General features: G+C 39.6%; 1 protein-coding gene and 1 long non-coding RNA gene across 3 annotated transcripts in view; both read left to right on the top strand.

The window, feature by feature from the left end:
* Positions 1 to 13,874, top strand: part of lrrc9 (leucine rich repeat containing 9) — a 17,597-nt gene extending 3,723 nt beyond the window's left edge. Inside the window, exons 7-32 of one of the 2 annotated variants that reach the window (XM_034858734.1) lie at positions 361 to 516; positions 656 to 864; positions 1,018 to 1,149; positions 1,267 to 1,443; positions 1,530 to 1,644; positions 1,990 to 2,125; positions 2,213 to 2,353; positions 2,446 to 2,570; positions 2,908 to 3,081; positions 3,160 to 3,279; positions 5,610 to 5,801; positions 5,894 to 6,019; positions 6,162 to 6,302; positions 6,538 to 6,715; positions 6,877 to 7,097; positions 7,192 to 7,314; positions 7,414 to 7,544; positions 7,647 to 7,755; positions 7,850 to 7,989; positions 8,555 to 8,691; positions 9,141 to 9,358; positions 10,219 to 10,287; positions 11,185 to 11,310; positions 12,388 to 12,577; positions 12,785 to 12,941; positions 13,087 to 13,874. In XM_034858734.1, coding sequence (XP_034714625.1) covers positions 361 to 516; positions 656 to 864; positions 1,018 to 1,149; positions 1,267 to 1,443; positions 1,530 to 1,644; positions 1,990 to 2,125; positions 2,213 to 2,353; positions 2,446 to 2,570; positions 2,908 to 3,081; positions 3,160 to 3,279; positions 5,610 to 5,801; positions 5,894 to 6,019; positions 6,162 to 6,302; positions 6,538 to 6,715; positions 6,877 to 7,097; positions 7,192 to 7,314; positions 7,414 to 7,544; positions 7,647 to 7,755; positions 7,850 to 7,989; positions 8,555 to 8,691; positions 9,141 to 9,358; positions 10,219 to 10,287; positions 11,185 to 11,310; positions 12,388 to 12,577; positions 12,785 to 12,941; positions 13,087 to 13,120 — 3,777 coding nt within the window. In that variant the 3' untranslated portion in view covers positions 13,121 to 13,874. Of the gene's footprint in view, positions 1 to 360; positions 517 to 655; positions 865 to 1,017; positions 1,150 to 1,266; positions 1,444 to 1,526; positions 1,645 to 1,989; positions 2,126 to 2,212; positions 2,354 to 2,445; positions 2,571 to 2,907; positions 3,082 to 3,159; positions 3,280 to 5,609; positions 5,802 to 5,893; positions 6,020 to 6,161; positions 6,303 to 6,537; positions 6,716 to 6,876; positions 7,098 to 7,191; positions 7,315 to 7,413; positions 7,545 to 7,646; positions 7,756 to 7,849; positions 7,990 to 8,554; positions 8,692 to 9,140; positions 9,359 to 10,218; positions 10,288 to 11,184; positions 11,311 to 12,387; positions 12,578 to 12,784; positions 12,942 to 13,086 lie in introns of both variants that reach the window. The other variant, XM_034858732.1, reaches the window with a different exon arrangement.
* LOC117936087 lies at positions 3,857 to 4,752 on the top strand. The gene is made up of 2 exons (XR_004654881.1): positions 3,857 to 4,320; positions 4,460 to 4,752. It is a non-coding gene; the product is annotated as an uncharacterized LOC117936087 (long non-coding RNA).
* Positions 13,875 to 16,761: the final 2,887 nt, after the last annotated feature.

Raw genomic sequence — 16,761 nt, 5'->3', positions numbered from 1 at the left:
TATATATATATATATATATATATGTGTGTGTGTGTATGTGTAAAAAAACATCACATATTTGTTTATTCTTTGGTGGAGTTACAAATCATTTGTAAAACAATTCAAGTATTTAAATTCAAGACATCATTTCTTAATGGGTTTCATAAATTAAAACTTCTAGATGTCTCATGCATCACATATGCACATTTTCCTGTAATATAGCTTGACATAAATTAAATATGGTATGCTTGGAAATCTTATTCAAATATTGCGTAACATAAAATAAGGTTTTGTAGATTTTCATAATTACTGTCTATATAAAAAAGCATGTAATACCTTTGTTGCATCTATGCGTTTTATTAGCCTTTTTGCCCCTTTAAGTCAACAGTAATGAAGAAAAGGATGTACTACAACATGCGTGTACACACTGCTCAGAGGAACCTGGCAGAGATCCGGCTCAGTCTGACAGAGAGGAAGAAAACTATGTTACAGTTGCCTGAAGAATGCATCAAAACACTCAATCATGCCCTCAAGAGTGTATGTACAATCCTTGAAACATTATTTTAAATCATTTTAGCAGATCTAATGAGAACATTTATTTAGCTGTAATCTCCAGGTTCAGATTGCTGTTATTACACACAAGTATGAAATCATTTTCATTTGGATGTATACATAGCTTGAACGTGAGCTCTCCAAGGTGCCGGCTAGTTGTAAGAAGTCTGCCTGCACATTGGAGGACGGCTCGACCCACCTGGTTGAAGGTTCAGCCTACAGAAGTGACCCAACCACTGAGATCAGTCGCGATCTTGCCATGGAGCACAAAATACTCAGCAAGATTGAAGCACTGAGGGAGAGACTGGTGCAATGGACAAGGAGGCTGAATGAGTCTGTATATTTAAATACAATACAAAGAAAATGTTACAGTGCTAGAATTCCGCCTCATGCTGTACAGCACACTCTTTATTTTCTACATTCAAGTGTCTGAACTAAAGAAACTGTCCTAATGGGGAAAAATATGGTTCCTTTTACTGTATTCAGGGTTGAAGCTTGGTATGTGCAGGAATTGATGCAAGCCACTAACACAGGAGAAGACACTGTCAAGTTTCTGTTGATGGAGCTAGAAAGTGTTGGAAATATTCGTTTGGAAGAAGGCTGCTCCACAGATCCTTGGTAAGTACTTGGTATTATTAAATAACATTAAAATCATCATGAAGTTTAGATTTACAGAGGAAACATCAAAAGCATACATCCCTCAACTCATAGTTTTTTATACTATGTACCCAACAGGTTTACTTCCTGTTGCGACCTCCTGCACTCCCGGTTCTCTCAATCAGACTTTAAGGTTCCCAGCATCGCTGGCATTAAGATCAACAGAGTTGTCCGCATCCACAACAGTGCTTTGAGGCTTCGCTTTGAGGACAAACTTCACACCCTTCAAACCAGCGAAGAGTCTATGTCTTCACAGTAAGTTACACCACACTGTAGTGAAATGTGATAATAATTGAGTTTTTTTTTTAGGACCATCCATCCAATTTAAACTTTTCAAGCAGGAATTACAGACGTCGGCTGGAGCACTTGTTCTACATAGCTGACCCTAAAAAAAATAGCAAGGAGGACATTTTGTGCATTCTAGAGGAAGGCTTCAAAACAGCTGAACAGTATAAGGTGTGTGTGCTTCTGTCCACATCCCCACAGCAGTCACCCAGAGTTGATTCCTCCACACATTGAGAGAAAAATTTAAGATGGTGAATTATGGATTAATCCCTTCACCACTTTGTGTACGTAACACAATAAACATCAAATTTGCAAAAATGAATTTCTATAAATGTTTGTTTATTAAGCAGAATGCAATGAATAATAGGAGGGAAAAGTGAAGTGTGAAATTATAACCTAGATGTGAACTAGACATGAGTGCTATACAACAGAACAGGATCTGTAATTGCTTATGTTGTTTTCACATTAACTCTAAATCATGCTGACTTCTGGTTTACTATGTTAACTTTGAGGTAGGTCTCAGAAGGAGAAGGTGCTATACCTTTATCCAATAGCCTGAGTGTGACTGAACAGCCCAGAATTGAATACACACTCTGCCAGGTCAGGCAAGGTAATTCCAAGCACAGTACGGACACAATCCCTTTCAGGCATGGTAAATTAGTTTTGCTCATAGCATTATATTCCACTTAGTTTACTTTTTTTTTTTTTCTTTTAAAATGCTAATGTTTTTCGCCTGTAGGTCAGATTATTGTTTCCAAAGTGTTTGTGGGCCACAGCACTCCCATCCAAGGGGGAGACCCGTTGGACAGAAGCAGATATCCCAGAGCCTGCTCTGTATATCGCAATGTGGACACTAAGCACAGAACTGCAATAAGTGAAGGTATCATCTAAATGAAGGTTTCATATAAAACTAAAAAATTTCAGTCAGAATTTGTTAAATTGCATTGCATGTCTGTGTGTGTTTTTATTCAGAGAGCTCTCGCTTCACCAAAACACACGCTGGTCCTGTGTGCACTCCCAGACGAAGACAGTGGTTTGTGTTTGACCATGAGCTTGTCATACCTGAGTACATCATTTATTTTGAATACATCACAAGGGTAAGTAATTCATTTATTTTGGTATTGTTGTATTCTACAAGTGTCATTAGTAATTCCTGGTCCAGTTCTGTTCTACCTCAAAATGCTTTAGTTTTTTTCTCTTCAAAGGGAAACCTGTCTTACTGTTACACATCTGAGATATATATATATAAATACCGAGAGAGAGAGGATAGACAGGAAAGGGGAAGAGAAAGAGAGGGGATGACATGCAGCAAAGGGCCACAGGTCGGATTCAAACTCAGGGGAAGCTGCTGAACTCTGGGGGAGCTAAAGGCCGCCCCATGATTTTAGATTTTAAAGATAAAACTTCTTTTCTGGATTGTCATGCTGTTTCTAGGATAAAGAACAACCAAACAGCACAGGCAGAGATGGCACTCTGTCCAACGATATCATCCTAGACAGCGAAGTCCTCAACATGGAACCTGTGCTGAAACCACAGCCCAAGTTGTTGAGCTTGGATGACACAATTCTGCTTAATGTGGCCAGAGCCAATGTCCTCAGTCAAATCACTGTAAGTATTCAAATGGCAACTTGAGTTTTGAAGCCATTTCATACACTCACAATAATTGTCAATCTATTGAACCTCTAGGTGCTGAACCTTCATGGCAACAGTCTGAGTAAAATAAAGGAGGTTTCCCGCCTCACAGGTCTGCGGCATCTTACCATCAGCTTCAATGAGTTCACACACCTGGAAGACATTTCCCACATGGTAAAAGTGACAATAGAAAATATTTTACTATTATTAAGGTTAAACTAAACAGCTGACTTCAGTCTGAAGTCATTAGAAAGCAGCTTTAAAAAAAAAAAAAAGAACAGCAATTGCCTACAGACATTTGACAGCAAATGTTTGCTCCCGCCACCCCCTGCATACTATGCAAATAATAGTTATACAGGAAAGAAAAAGATTTTAAAAAAGTTACTTATAATTTTACTTATTCCCGACATACTACAGGGTATTGTACCAAGTAGAAGCTTAAGTAAATAAAAAAACTAAAATAAAAATATGTATTAAAATAAAGTAACAATATAAAAAATATATAGTATATAAAAAATATTTTGTTAGAGGTACAAATAAAATATGTCTGTGGAAGTATATAGGCTAATTTGCCATCAGCTCTTATCATAACACTCCAGTATGCTGAAAGCTTAAAGAATGGAGCAGGGTTAGTTATGGAGGATGCAGTTCCTACTTAATTTTTGGAAAAGAGTCTTGAGCCTTTTAAAATAAAACACCAAACCATCCCATTTCTTGTGGAATTTGTGGATTGACCCTCTCCTCACTGGAATATTTAATTCTTTTCTAACTTTAGAAATAGCATCAGGTTGTTCATCTAAGCTGAGACTTTGGGTGAATGTTCCGATTTCCACTCTAACAAAATCCTTCTCCGTGCAAGAACAGTTGCAAAGGCAAACACATATTTTGGTCCACTTGTCATTTGTGTACCTTCCCCTTGAACACCAAATATAGCCATTTCAGCATTAGGCTGGATAGCTCTGACAAATGCCTATGACAAGGTCTGGAATACCGTAATCCAAAAAGTGTTCAGCTTGTTACAGGACCAAAACATGTGGGACAGGTCTGCCCTTTTCTTTGAGAAAAAAATCACATAAGTCATTTACGTAAGGTTAGATCATGGAAAGCCTCACCTTAGAATAATGCATATTCTTCCAATTGGCTCCAGTAAACATTTGGGACCTGTCTCCAATAAACAATTTTTTGTAGGTTTGCCGTCCAGTAAAAATACATGAAGTTAGGCAGGGCAAGTCCCCCCTTTGCCCTATGCCTTTGATGGAGCAGTTACAAACCCAGGGGTATTTGTTGCCCCATAAAAATGAGGATATCAGATTGTGGACAGATCTAAAAAAAAAAGATTTTGAAAGGAAGACAGGGATTCTCTGAAACAGATATAAACATTTGGGCAGTACGTTCATTTTAAAACATGCAATTTTGCCTGTCAGAGACAGATTTAATAGACTCCACTTCTGGGAGTCAGATTTAAGGTTGTTCATCAAGGGTCGAGGATAACATTTTTGTTATAAAGACCACATAGATTACGGGTAACATTGATTCCAAAATATTTCAATCCTAACCTAGAAAGAAAGAAGGGAAAAGGCTGACTTGTAAGGGATGGATTATTGACCAGGAAACATTCACTTTTTGAACATTTTAATTTACAACCTGGAAAAACTACAACATTGATCCAGCATTTTCACAATGTCAGAGGCGCATGGCATAGGGTCCAAAATGTAGAGCAATAAGTTGTCCGCGTACAAAGACACTCTATGTTCCATACTTCCTCTGTAGATTTCATTAGTTTTGTGAGGTTTTCAATATGATAGAGAGTGGTTCAACAGCCAAAGCAAAAACCAGTGGGCTAAGAGAACAACCCTACAATGTAGCCCTTGACAGAGGGAAGGACTTGAAACATAGTTTATTAGTCATTACCGATGCTTTAGGTGAGGCACATAACAAGCTAAACCATGATACAAGTTTTGGTCCAAATCCAAAATCTTCCAATACCGAAAACAAATATGGCCACTCAACTCAGTCAAATACCTTCTCCGCATCCCAAGGAAATCACCACCTCAGGAATCTCAGAGGATGCCGCGACATTGGATTTTACAAAAGCGTCGTTGGACGATAGGAGCTACACACTGTAGTATCTTTACCTGGCTTTAATAAAAGCGTAAAATTAGCCTCTGTGAGCTTTTGTGGCAAGGCCCCTTGATCCAGGGAATGTTCAAATATTTCAACGAGAAGAGGAGCTAGCTGGGAAGAAAATGTTTTGTAAAATTCAATGGGGTAGCCGCCTGGTCTGGGGGCCTTGCCGCTTTGCATTTCCGCAATTGAGTTGGTAAGCTCCTTCAGCATCAAGTGTTCCTCCAAATCTTTGAAAACAGCCTTTTCATAGTAACTTGCCTCTAAAAATGAATGAATTTGGCTAGTGGGGTGGCACATAATACGGAGAGATGGTGTAGTGGACCATAGTATAGAGTGGAGGCTTGTAACATCTATTGTCTCTATTACCTAAATAACAGCCCAACCTTGAGTTTTTGGACGCTAGCTATAATCGCCTAGTGACCCTAGATGGGCTGAGGAGATTAGGACAGCTCAGACAGCTCGACCTGCGCTGGAACAAGTTAACCAATGCCAGAGAGGATACGGCAGTGCTGAGAAAACACACACCTGCTCTGCTGAAGCTTGACACCCGGTACAATCCCTGGAACAGGGTGTGTGCTACTACCAGATCAAATCTAATTAAATATGCTGTACATGGAACAATGAGGGGGTTATGCAGTGAAGCTGTTGCCTTTTTTTCCAGCCCAAAGCAGTCAGAATGATCGTACTGGGTCGTCTAACTACCCTCACACACCTGGACGATGTAATGGTGGCAGAGGAGGAGGCTGCTTATGCTGTTCAGATGGCTGCTGGATCTAAAATTAACCAGGTTGAGGTCTTGCAGATATCATTGGTTGCTGTTTTTTTTCAATGTTGATTTTTTGCGTGAAAAAAGAAGGAAAGATGCAGTGAGTATGTGCATTTTAAGATGTACTGTAATTCTGTCAGACCTGTTGACGCTCTGCTTGCAGGCATCTCTTCAGGCTTGCTCGCGTACCAATAGTGAGCGACCTCGCAGTCTCAGCCTGCTGTCAACAGCCCAGCTCCTATGTCTTCTCAGCCCTGCACCATGGGGCCTCTACCGTGAGCTGGAGCTAGACTGGACTGCAAAGGTGAGCTAGAGGCATGCAGATTTCTCACCAAAGGTGTGATTTCTAAAAGTGCATTTGTGATTTATTTATTTTTATTTTATTTTTATTTATTTTTAGGAAAATGCTTCCTTTAGGGAATGACCAGGCTGCAAGATGTTGATACTGTGGCAGTTGTAAATTTAAGTTGTAATACATGTTTAACAACTACTAATAATTTAAACATTTTGTTGTGTTTTTGGCCCTAAATATTTCCCAGATCACTGCCCTGAACCTAGACAGCCAGAGGATTTCCAAACTGATCAATCTGAATAAGCTGGTCAACCTTCGCTGGGCGTCCTTTAATAATAATGACATTTCTAAAGTGGAGGGTCTGGACAGCTGCTTGAAGCTGGAGGAGCTTTCCCTTAATAACAACAGCATAAGCACACTTAATGGTTAGTCACAGAATCAACTTGACGATGAAGTTGGAAATACAGCATTATGATATTCCTAAAAAAAATAGGTTGCTTCTTATTCGAGTCTTATACTGTACTCCAACCCACAGCACGGTATCCATCCTTATTTCTGTTTCTGTCTTTGCTATCTGTTTCTTCAGGCCTATCAAAACTGCATTGCCTAAATAAACTGAGTGTAAATTGGAATCAGTTGTCTAGTCTGGATGCTTCAGTCCTAGATCAGCTGCCCAATCTGACCTTTCTGTCTATGGAGAACAACTGTATTAATTCCTTGCATGGCATCCAAAGAGTTCGGTCCCTTCTTGAGCTCTACATCGGCAGCAACCAAATTTCTTCCTCACGAGACATCTACTATCTGAAGGCAAGCAGGAGAGAAATAAGGACAGTAGATTTCAGATTTCCCCACCGTTTTCCATGCGTGTTGTCGGAGCTCATTTGCTCCTCTTTCTTTACAGGGATTGACAAACCTCATTATTCTGGATCTTTATGGGAATCCTTTAGTGGAGAAACTGGAAAACTATCGGATTTATGTGGTGTTCCACCTACCCTCTCTAAAAGCTCTGGATGGCATTGCTGTGGTATGTACCTACAACGGCAACCAGTCAAACCTTCCAGTTATTGTAGCGATGATGACATAATGATATCTAGTGTTTTGGATTTGCTATTGTTTTCTCTAGGAGGTAACTGAATGTGAAAGTGCAAAGGATGTGTTTGGAGGAAGACTAACACCTGACATGGTAGCAGAGAAGCTCGGCCACACAAACTTCTCGGACATCACCTACCTCACTCTGCAGTCCTGCTCCATTAGGTAATAGCCTGGCCATAAAGGCAGTTAAACACAACACATTTGCATGATTATAGTGATTTAATTACTTGGAAAGGGCTAATTAAATGGGTTTTTCCCCCACAGGATGGTTGACCTGACTCCAGCAGACCTGTTCTGTAGCCTGCGCAGTGTCAACTTAGACCACAACAACCTAACCTCTTTCTCAGGCCTCATTTATCTGCCCAACATCAAAGTAAAAATTACACTAAATATCAAAAAACAGCAGGGTGGCTTGAAATGCACCTGAGCTGTGGGCAAATAAGTTATTTCCTGTGTCTTCTTTACAGGCTCTGTGTCTAAACTACAACCACATTGAGTCCATCTTGCCCAGACAGAAGACACAGGCTCCTCTGACAAACAGACAGATACTGTACAGCAAGGTTCACTCCAGTGGTTACGGCCAACAGAGCCTGTCCAAAGGCAAAGGGTAATACAATTCTTTTTGCAATAATTAATGTATTTCTTTTTTCTTTTTTTTTCTTTCTTTTTTACATTTAATATTGTTGGTTTCCAGGTGTGAAGTATGAACTTCAACTGAATGCGTAGACAGTAACCATTAGGGGGCAGCACTGACCATCCAATGTATGAACTGTGTTTTGACAGATTTTTGTCACAGTTGGCTGTAAACCTTAAAAAAATCTAGATACAACCACAGTTTTAAGATGTTTTATTTTCATTCAAAATAATATTATATTTATTCTGTCTAAAGACACTATCCCTAAAATAAAATAAACATTTAAATCTTGGTTTATATATTTTATGTGTCAGTATACAGTTGGAATTGTGATATGATCTTCCAATCACATTTTCCATTTATAGAAATCAGTACATAACCAGTGCTGTGACTGCACATGGTTTTGTTTGCCCTGTGATTGCCTTAAGGTGGTCTGTCCCTGTGAGGTCTGACCAGTCAAATGAGGCAGCGGGAGGGAGAAAGAGATGTTCATTTAACCGCAGAGGTTGCAAACTGTCATTCTGTGACTTTGTTTAAGGGAAACTGGGCCCACTGGCAGTCTGGAGCCACTGATGGGTAGCCTGGAGGTGCTGCATTTGAGTCACAATGGCATCTCCAATATGACCAATCTGCAGCTCAGCAGGCTCACCAATCTTAAAGCACTCTTCCTTCAAGGTATGTATAGTTGATGTGCTACCCCTAACTCCCAAAGCCTGATAAAAGTGCAGTGTATAGAGCCTGTGAAAAGGCAAGCACTGAGAGCCAAGTCTCCCATAGACCATAGGCCAGGTGGGAGATGAGACCTGAAGAAAAGAACGACTGACTTTCTTTTCAACCGCTTTTGTTGGCTTTTGATTGAGTTTTGCTTTGTTAAGGGTGATTTGTCCAACAAAGCCAACCTTACTTGTCCATTCTTCCTTTTTTTGCTTAGAAACCTTTCATAGCTATGCCTTTTACACTAGGGGCACCCAAGAAATACCAAACACATGTTTATGTTGCTTTTAAATGCTGCCTTTTATATTGTTTAGGGTGTTCAATATACTCTCTTATTTTGTCTATAGAAATAGTAGACTATTGTTTGAGATATATTTCAATTGTTTTGATGAGGCTTTTTCTCTCCCTAGGTAATGAGATAAGCCAGGTGGAAGGATTGGAGGGGCTTCACCAGCTCAGAGAGCTTGTGTTAGACAGGAACCGGATCAAAGCTCTGGGCGATAACTCTTTCATAGCCCAGAATGTCCTGCTAGAACTGCACATAGCCGAAAACCGGATCCGGGAGCTCAACCATCTATATCCTTTGACTGAGCTCCGAAAGCTCTTTCTTGGCACGAACAAGCTGCAGGTATATCTCCCCCTAGTAGCAGTAGTCTCCTCACACGCTGGATATTTTATTGTTTATATTCTGAATTTTAATAAAACTAAATATTCAGATTTTCATTAGAATTGCTAAACAGTGATTTCCTGAGGTGACCACCAAGGTCACAGGAAGCTTCTGTGAACTTTTTGATTTACCACCATATTTTACTGATTGGTTTATATAAAAAAAATGTGTCAGATGTTTAAGAATGTATTTTATTCCACGTGCAGCTGTATTACTTTTTCCTGCATTTGCAAAGCTAGACATCAAGCATGGTAATCATCAGTCATTACCCCCCCACTGTGGCATGCGAGGGGTAACATTAAGGAGAATCAAGATTGATTGAAGGTCAGGGCCGTGTGTATGAAGATAGAAGGGAACAATCAGGACAATGTGTAATCAATTTCTCAGTCTGCATCTGCTTCTCCCCAAGTGATTTGCTGTGCATGTGTTGATGCACAGTTCCTTCACATCCTTAATGTTTCCATGCATTCAATTGCGACATTAAATACAGCAATCCTCCCAGTGCAACAGTTCTCACAGTGGGGGCGTCTTTGAATCACGTCCAAGTGCAACCGTAAACCTGGGAATGAGAGAAAACACCCCGTGCCCTGTTGCGTGGCCAAACTCTCATGAGATTAATGAGAGCTCACACATGTAATCTCTCCCATCAGCTGGTTCTATCCTCCCTACACCAAAATTATGGAAGGTTCAGCTCTGATGTACATATCTCCGTTATCAACACACAGTAGGCTACAACCAGTGGGAAAGAAGAGTGAAATGAGGGGATAGTGGTTACAACATAATTTAGTATAATCTTTTGTTTCTTGTTTCTTTTTTTCTAGGACATCACAGAGCTAGAAAAACTAGAAGTTCTTCCTTCGCTGACGGAGCTCTCTGTAGTTGGCAATCCTGTAAGTGTTACAAGTGCTTGTGGATTAAACTCAAAGTGATCAAGGTGATGTGAAAAATATTATCCAAGTTTGTTTTCCTTTTACAAACTTTGCCCAGTGAAGTAAATCCATCAGCTGTCAGTCACAGGACACTTTAAACTCTTTTACTTGCTAACACATTATCAAAATCATGCTCAAAGGCTAAATTTCTCACTTGCACAATCCACAACACTATCCAGTGTAACTCTTTGGTTCCAAATTAAGCGATTACATGATGGGCCATCTGCTGTGCCTCAAACTGGCCGGCATCAGAGACAAATCCGTTGTACAAATGGCAGGGCGCTATTGGCCCGGTTACATCACCCATCTGGAGCTCATGGATCAGGCCTGAGCAGAGCCTGCAGCCCAGGGCCTCCCTTTCGTCCATGGGGCAATGCTCAGCTGTAGTAGCCTCTATACTGCTGGACCCCATCCCCCTTCTCTTCCCATAGGGGGGGTAATCCTGCCAGGGGGTAGAGGCCAACAGCCACCCTGGAGACAATACCTCCTGTTGTTGACAGCATGAGATTGCTACCTCACCCATGTCCCTGAGCCAACGTCTGTCTCCTCCTCTCCACTGGACATCCATTGGCAAACACTCACAACTAAATCACAGCAGCAGGGTCCTATAGGAGCCTTAAGTTCTGTGACTGGATAGGCTGAGTTTGTAAGCTCAGCCCTCAGCTGGGAGCTATCTGCTGCTGTCAGCTGGGTCACTGGAATGGTTGTTGGGAACGTGATAACTATGGGACCCACACAGCATCATATTTATCCCAGATGTATCAGGGCAGGCTTCACTGTTGCATCACAGTTAAAATTGCTGGACTCAAAATCAATTATTTTGTTGTTTTATCAAACAAGTTCTTTTCTTTCTTCCAGGTGGCCAAAAATTCTCTCCACAGGCAAGCAGTAGTGCTCCGCCTGTCCCAGTTACAGGTCCTGGACGGAGTGATGGTCACCCTGGAGGAAAAGACCAAGGCAGAACTCCTCACTGCTGATCCATCAGTGAGGGCTGCACACAATGTGCATACTCACACAGAAACACTCACACACATACATACAGGGTTGTAGCTACCATTGAGGACACCAGTAGTAACAGTATTTGTAGTATTGCATTTTTTTTGTTTCAATTTAACTAATTTAAGGACAACAAAATAAATAAAATATAGCTTCAGCATTCATCCCACCATACCTTATAGTCCTGGTAATGTGGAGAAGGTTTTAAAACACAATTTATACCTTCAAGATGGGACATTTGTGTTAAGGAGAGAGTTGGAAGGACATGTGACCTCGGTTTATGACATGTTTGTAGGATTAGGAATAAGATCAGTTTGCAGGAAAGTAATCTTTCATTCCAACACTCTCTCACTCTACTTCCCTCTTTGTATGAACTAAAACCTTGTCTGTGTAAAAAGCTTATAATCGGCCTTATCAGGTAAAATGCAGTCCAACTGAACAATCTAAATGTCAACAACCTAACCGCAGCCAGCAAAAAGCTTGGATCAAACTCTTTCAGTCTGACTGATTTAATGTTCATGTGATGAGAGACCAAGGCAGTAATTCTCCTGCAGCTCTGAATTAAATGCAGCCTAAGCCTGCTGGCATCATCCTGCTGATTAAATGAAATGTGCCTGGCCGATAATGCACCAGTGGATTTACCCCCTATTAGCCAGGTCAACACAACCCCCTCTGCTTGTTAATCATAGATGTGGAAATGACAGAGCAGAAATCCTGGGTTTTCTCATTGAAAACAGAAACTCAGACCTTCCTCTATTGACTCTCCAAACTGCCATCTCGGGTTGTCACTGTCAATTTATGCATGGGCCTCTGCTTTTGTTTGAATTTGAACATTGATGAGTAGTAATTATTATTCTCCTGTAAGTTGCTTATATATGTGGAAAAATAAGCCATCCAATCACCAAGGTGTGGACACACTGCAGTGGCAGTAGTGGTTATAGGAAGGTAGAGAAAAGAGAAACTGTTACAGGGTTTGGATGCAAATGTCAGTAGGTTAGAGACATTGAAAGTAAAATTAATTACTTCTGTCTTTCTAATGCTTCCTATTTAATATGTCTCTTAAAGCAATGCTCCCAATGCCCTGGATCTTCTCTTCCTACCACTGAAATAAACCTACCGGGACTGTTACCCCTCATGCCTCGAAACACCCCAATAAGAGGAATGACTATGACTGGAGGACTACAGAACCTTTTGCCTGGGCATGATATCCTGCTAAGTAACGTGGACGAGGCCCAATCTCATTACACTTATAAGCGTATGACATTTCTAATCTTGAGGCTCATTTGTTTCTTGATAAATATGAATGTGCATAACAACAAGCTTTAGATGAACACAAACAGTCTGTTGTTTAAGTTCTAAATTGTAATAATGATGTACTTTCTAGTATAATGATATACTGTGTATTAAGTTGACCACTGGTTTGACACTCCGTATTCTTGCTCTCTATAAATTCCCAATTCAGACAAGAAGCACAAGCCTGGTAACGCTGTTCGTAGCTGCCAAGCTGACATTCCCTTTAGACACATTCGAAGAACAGGAAGCAACCTGCCAACCACAGGTCTCCTTCATGATGGGAACAGAGTCCTAGTCACATATCCCAGCCAGGAGCAAGACAGCAGGTTAGTCAATACAAAATATAAGAGATATGATTATGCTTCTTTAAAATGTGAGAGATCTGTTTAAAAGATAATACAAACATAATATAATAATAATAATAAAAAAAGAACGCACTATGACTTTTTCCTCACACTTGTTATTTTCCAGATTTCCAAATAGTAATAAACCTCCACCCATGTAGTGTCCAGAAGAGATGGTGAAAGGTGAACAGATTTGACAGCCTCGACGGCGTTTTGGTCACATTTTAGGGCATCATATCATTAAATATGCAAGTGTATGCAGATGTTCATGTATGAAAAAGTCCGAACATAGGGCAATTCAAGTGCCTTTGGTTTTTTTGACATGGCGATAATTGACTTTCTGTAAACATTTTATTTATTTTGCTGTTTACATATCAATAAATCACCTTTGCCACTCTTTGAATTATAGTTTAAACTTAAACATTTGGGGTTAAAGAAAATTAGCCTGTAGTGCATCCCTTTCAAATGCATTTATAATGAACGTGACCTTATTTTTATCCACATATGTGGATCACTAACCATGGTAATCTGAGGATGAGAGGTTTTGGTGTCATTTCTGCTGCTATCCCATCTTTGGCCCCAAACAAGTGAAAAAACACCCACAGATGTAAGAGCGTGTGTGACTGGCAGGCTGCTTCCACAAGTGGATAATCCATCTTTAGCACACCTCTCTGTGGACAATAATCTGCAGTCACTCAGATAAAAATGTAATCTTGAATAACGTCCAAAATGGATTTCAGAGATTGACAGTTTCATCATGTTAGCCTCTTTTCGAAAAAAAACACCACAGTTTCGACTAATAGGCAAATCTCGCGTGTAACTGGAAATGAACCCACTCTACTTGATATTTATGATGTCATGTGATTATAATCCTTCCTGTTTTCTTGTCAGTTTTGTCTATTAGTCCTGTAGTTATCAAAAACACCAGTCTGAACCTTAAATGAGGAGGATACAGCCTATATTATGTGATCAAGGCAAACTTATCATTATATGATAAAAACCTCTTTGTGAAAAGATTTTGATAGGGAATCTGTTTCCATCAAACAACCTCGGTATAAATTTTATACCAGAGAAAGAACACCATACTCAGTGTCATTGTGAAGACCTTTTCTAATCCTTCTCAACAACGTGTTGAAAAGTTAAATAATTTTTTATAGAACTTGAGACCTGTACGTTTCCATAATACATACCCCTTAAAAAAACACAAATATATGCCTATATTTTGGGAAATATATGCCTATATTTTGGGAAATATATGCCTATATTTTGGGAAATATATGCCTATATTTTGGGAAATATATGCCTATATTTTGGGAAATATATGCCTATATTTTGGGAAATATATGCCTATATTTTGGGAAATATATGCCTATATTTTGGGAAATATATGCCTATATTTTGGGAAATATATGCCTATATTTTGGGAAATATATGCCTAAATTATAAACAAAAACAATAAGTTAAATTTTACCAAGATCACCCTTTTCAAAGGACATCACTTTAAAACCATTGACACCAGAAGCAGCAACATTTTGTCATGTTTCTTCCACCGACGTGAACTCTGGGCTTTATGGATCATTGGGGGTAATGTCACCACTAGGTGTCGTTAGAGCTCCATTAGCTCCCCCTGTATGACACCGCTAATCAGTCCTCAATGATTTTACCACTTGCCCCGTAAGGAGTAGTTTGTCAGTCGAAGGCGGATACCATACTTGTGTGGAAGGATGCTTTAGTTTTGTGTTCCCTGCCTGTGTGGCCTTTGCTGAACATGTGAGGCAACAGCCAACTCTAGGCAGCAAAAGTGAAAAGCTCTCCCCAAACAAGCTCCTCTAATGCATGTACTTAACTTCACTTAATTTGAGTTAATTCCCAGCATTAAGCGGGGCTAATGACTGTGCAAGTGAGTGCACTGTCATTACCTTGCTCTTTCTGACATCAAATGGCAGCTGATGGACTCACATTAAAAAGAAAAAAACTCTAATGCACAGATTTAGGGGCTCAGTAAGAGCTCACTAATGCATTAGGTATTGCAAAGGATAATTGCACATTTTATATTTGTGTACAGTATGTGTAATATGGATATGTTAGAAATATAACAGTTTTAATGAAATTGTATGTCAGTGTATAGTGTTTATAATGAGCGTAACACTTTATACAGTATGTTGAAATTTGCATATCTGTCAGTATTTTTAACATTAAAATGACATTAGCATAAAGATTGTGAATAATTCATCAGTCCTGAGTGAACCCAGATGCACTGCTCTCTCTGTCTATCTCTCTCCCTCTCTTCGCTCCTCCATGTGAGTAGACCACATGGTCCGTAGCTGGTTTAATGGGATGGAATGTGACAGGTTATGTTTTCATCTGCCTGATATGGAGCCTGGCTTGCGCGGGGGGATGAGGGGAGAAAGAGAGACAGAGAGAGGATGGAGAGGAAGAAGTGAGTTGGTCTCTACAGTTGTAGTCTGGATTCATAATTAGACATGTTTGTGCTTGTCGTGAATCAGTTATAGATGATGCTCTTTCTCCCATCCCCACTAACACACACACACACGGAAAAACACATGCTCTGTATGGGGTCATTACTTCTGGTCCGCTAACTCTCTACATTTGCTGTGTCTGTGCATTCAGAGCACCATTAGTCCAAGACTCAGTGAATAATTGCTGAATGGACCATGTTTTCACTGCTATCAGGTTCCAGTGTTGGTTAATGTTGTGAGTGAAGTGAGAGGGATGAGGACATTTATTGATGTTTGATGCTGATGTGTAATGGATAAACAATATTAAAATCCATGTGCATTACTTATTTACCATCTTGTATTAACTTAAGAAGTGCTTTGGTAAAGGTTACAATTACATCAACATTGTCACTTGACTTGGAATTGCGGTTGAAAAAATGCTTCTCCACATTTGGCTGCTGATGGCAAACAAATTCAGATAATGAAAATATAAATTATTTTGTTTCAAAAGGTGCGTATTATGTCCCAGAGTTCATTTTTCCGCCCTACAAATACATCCTCCTATTCAAAAACAATCTTGCTATATTGCTTCTCTTGAAATCTATCATTAAGTTATTGTTGTTGCTTGTCATTTTCCTGTAATTTGTTTCCTGTGAGGCTCCCTAGAATAAAGAATGAATGAATAGAGAGGAAAAGATAAAAGAATGTAGCGAGAGTGACAATTAGAATGAAAAGGAAAAATGCTTTTATTTTGTGTAGATATTTTGTGTGGAAGCCCGCTTCATGTAAGCATTACATTTTAACCGCTTTTCATTTCTGGACTTGCGTGTGATTTATCAAATTATTTCAATCACACAGAGCGTGTTGCTTGGTTAAAATGATGAAAACAAGGTATGGAACCAAACAACAGATAAATACCCAATTTACTTGTAAATTTAACTGGAATCAATTTTCAGAGCACCATCAGATGATCTGCTTTTTGTCGAGTGTAGGCACTTTGGTATCAGCCTTTTTTATTTCATTATATTTTCATTTGTGTTTCTCCTTTAATGGCTCTTAAGTCTTTACTCAAGTTGATATTCTTCATCAGGCAGCTATAACAAAACGGAGCAATATTTTAAATAAAGGGTGTTATGGAAGGATTACAAGGTGCAATACATGTTGTGATTTGTCATGGTTTATTGTGTCCTACACAGAGCAGAAATTGCTTTTTCAAGATGACAAGGAAACAGCATCCTGCTCACCCTTATCCCCTCAGCCTCAGTGAAGAATAACAACAACAATTTAATCTCCTTGGCGCCAGATTATTATCTTTCTTTGTGTTGATATTGTGGCCTTTTTAG

Source organism: Etheostoma cragini, chromosome 20 (assembly GCF_013103735.1).
Source record: "Etheostoma cragini isolate CJK2018 chromosome 20, CSU_Ecrag_1.0, whole genome shotgun sequence".
Classification (NCBI taxonomy): Eukaryota; Metazoa; Chordata; class Actinopteri; order Perciformes; family Percidae; genus Etheostoma; species Etheostoma cragini.
This window is presented reverse-complemented; position numbering and strand designations above follow the sequence as displayed.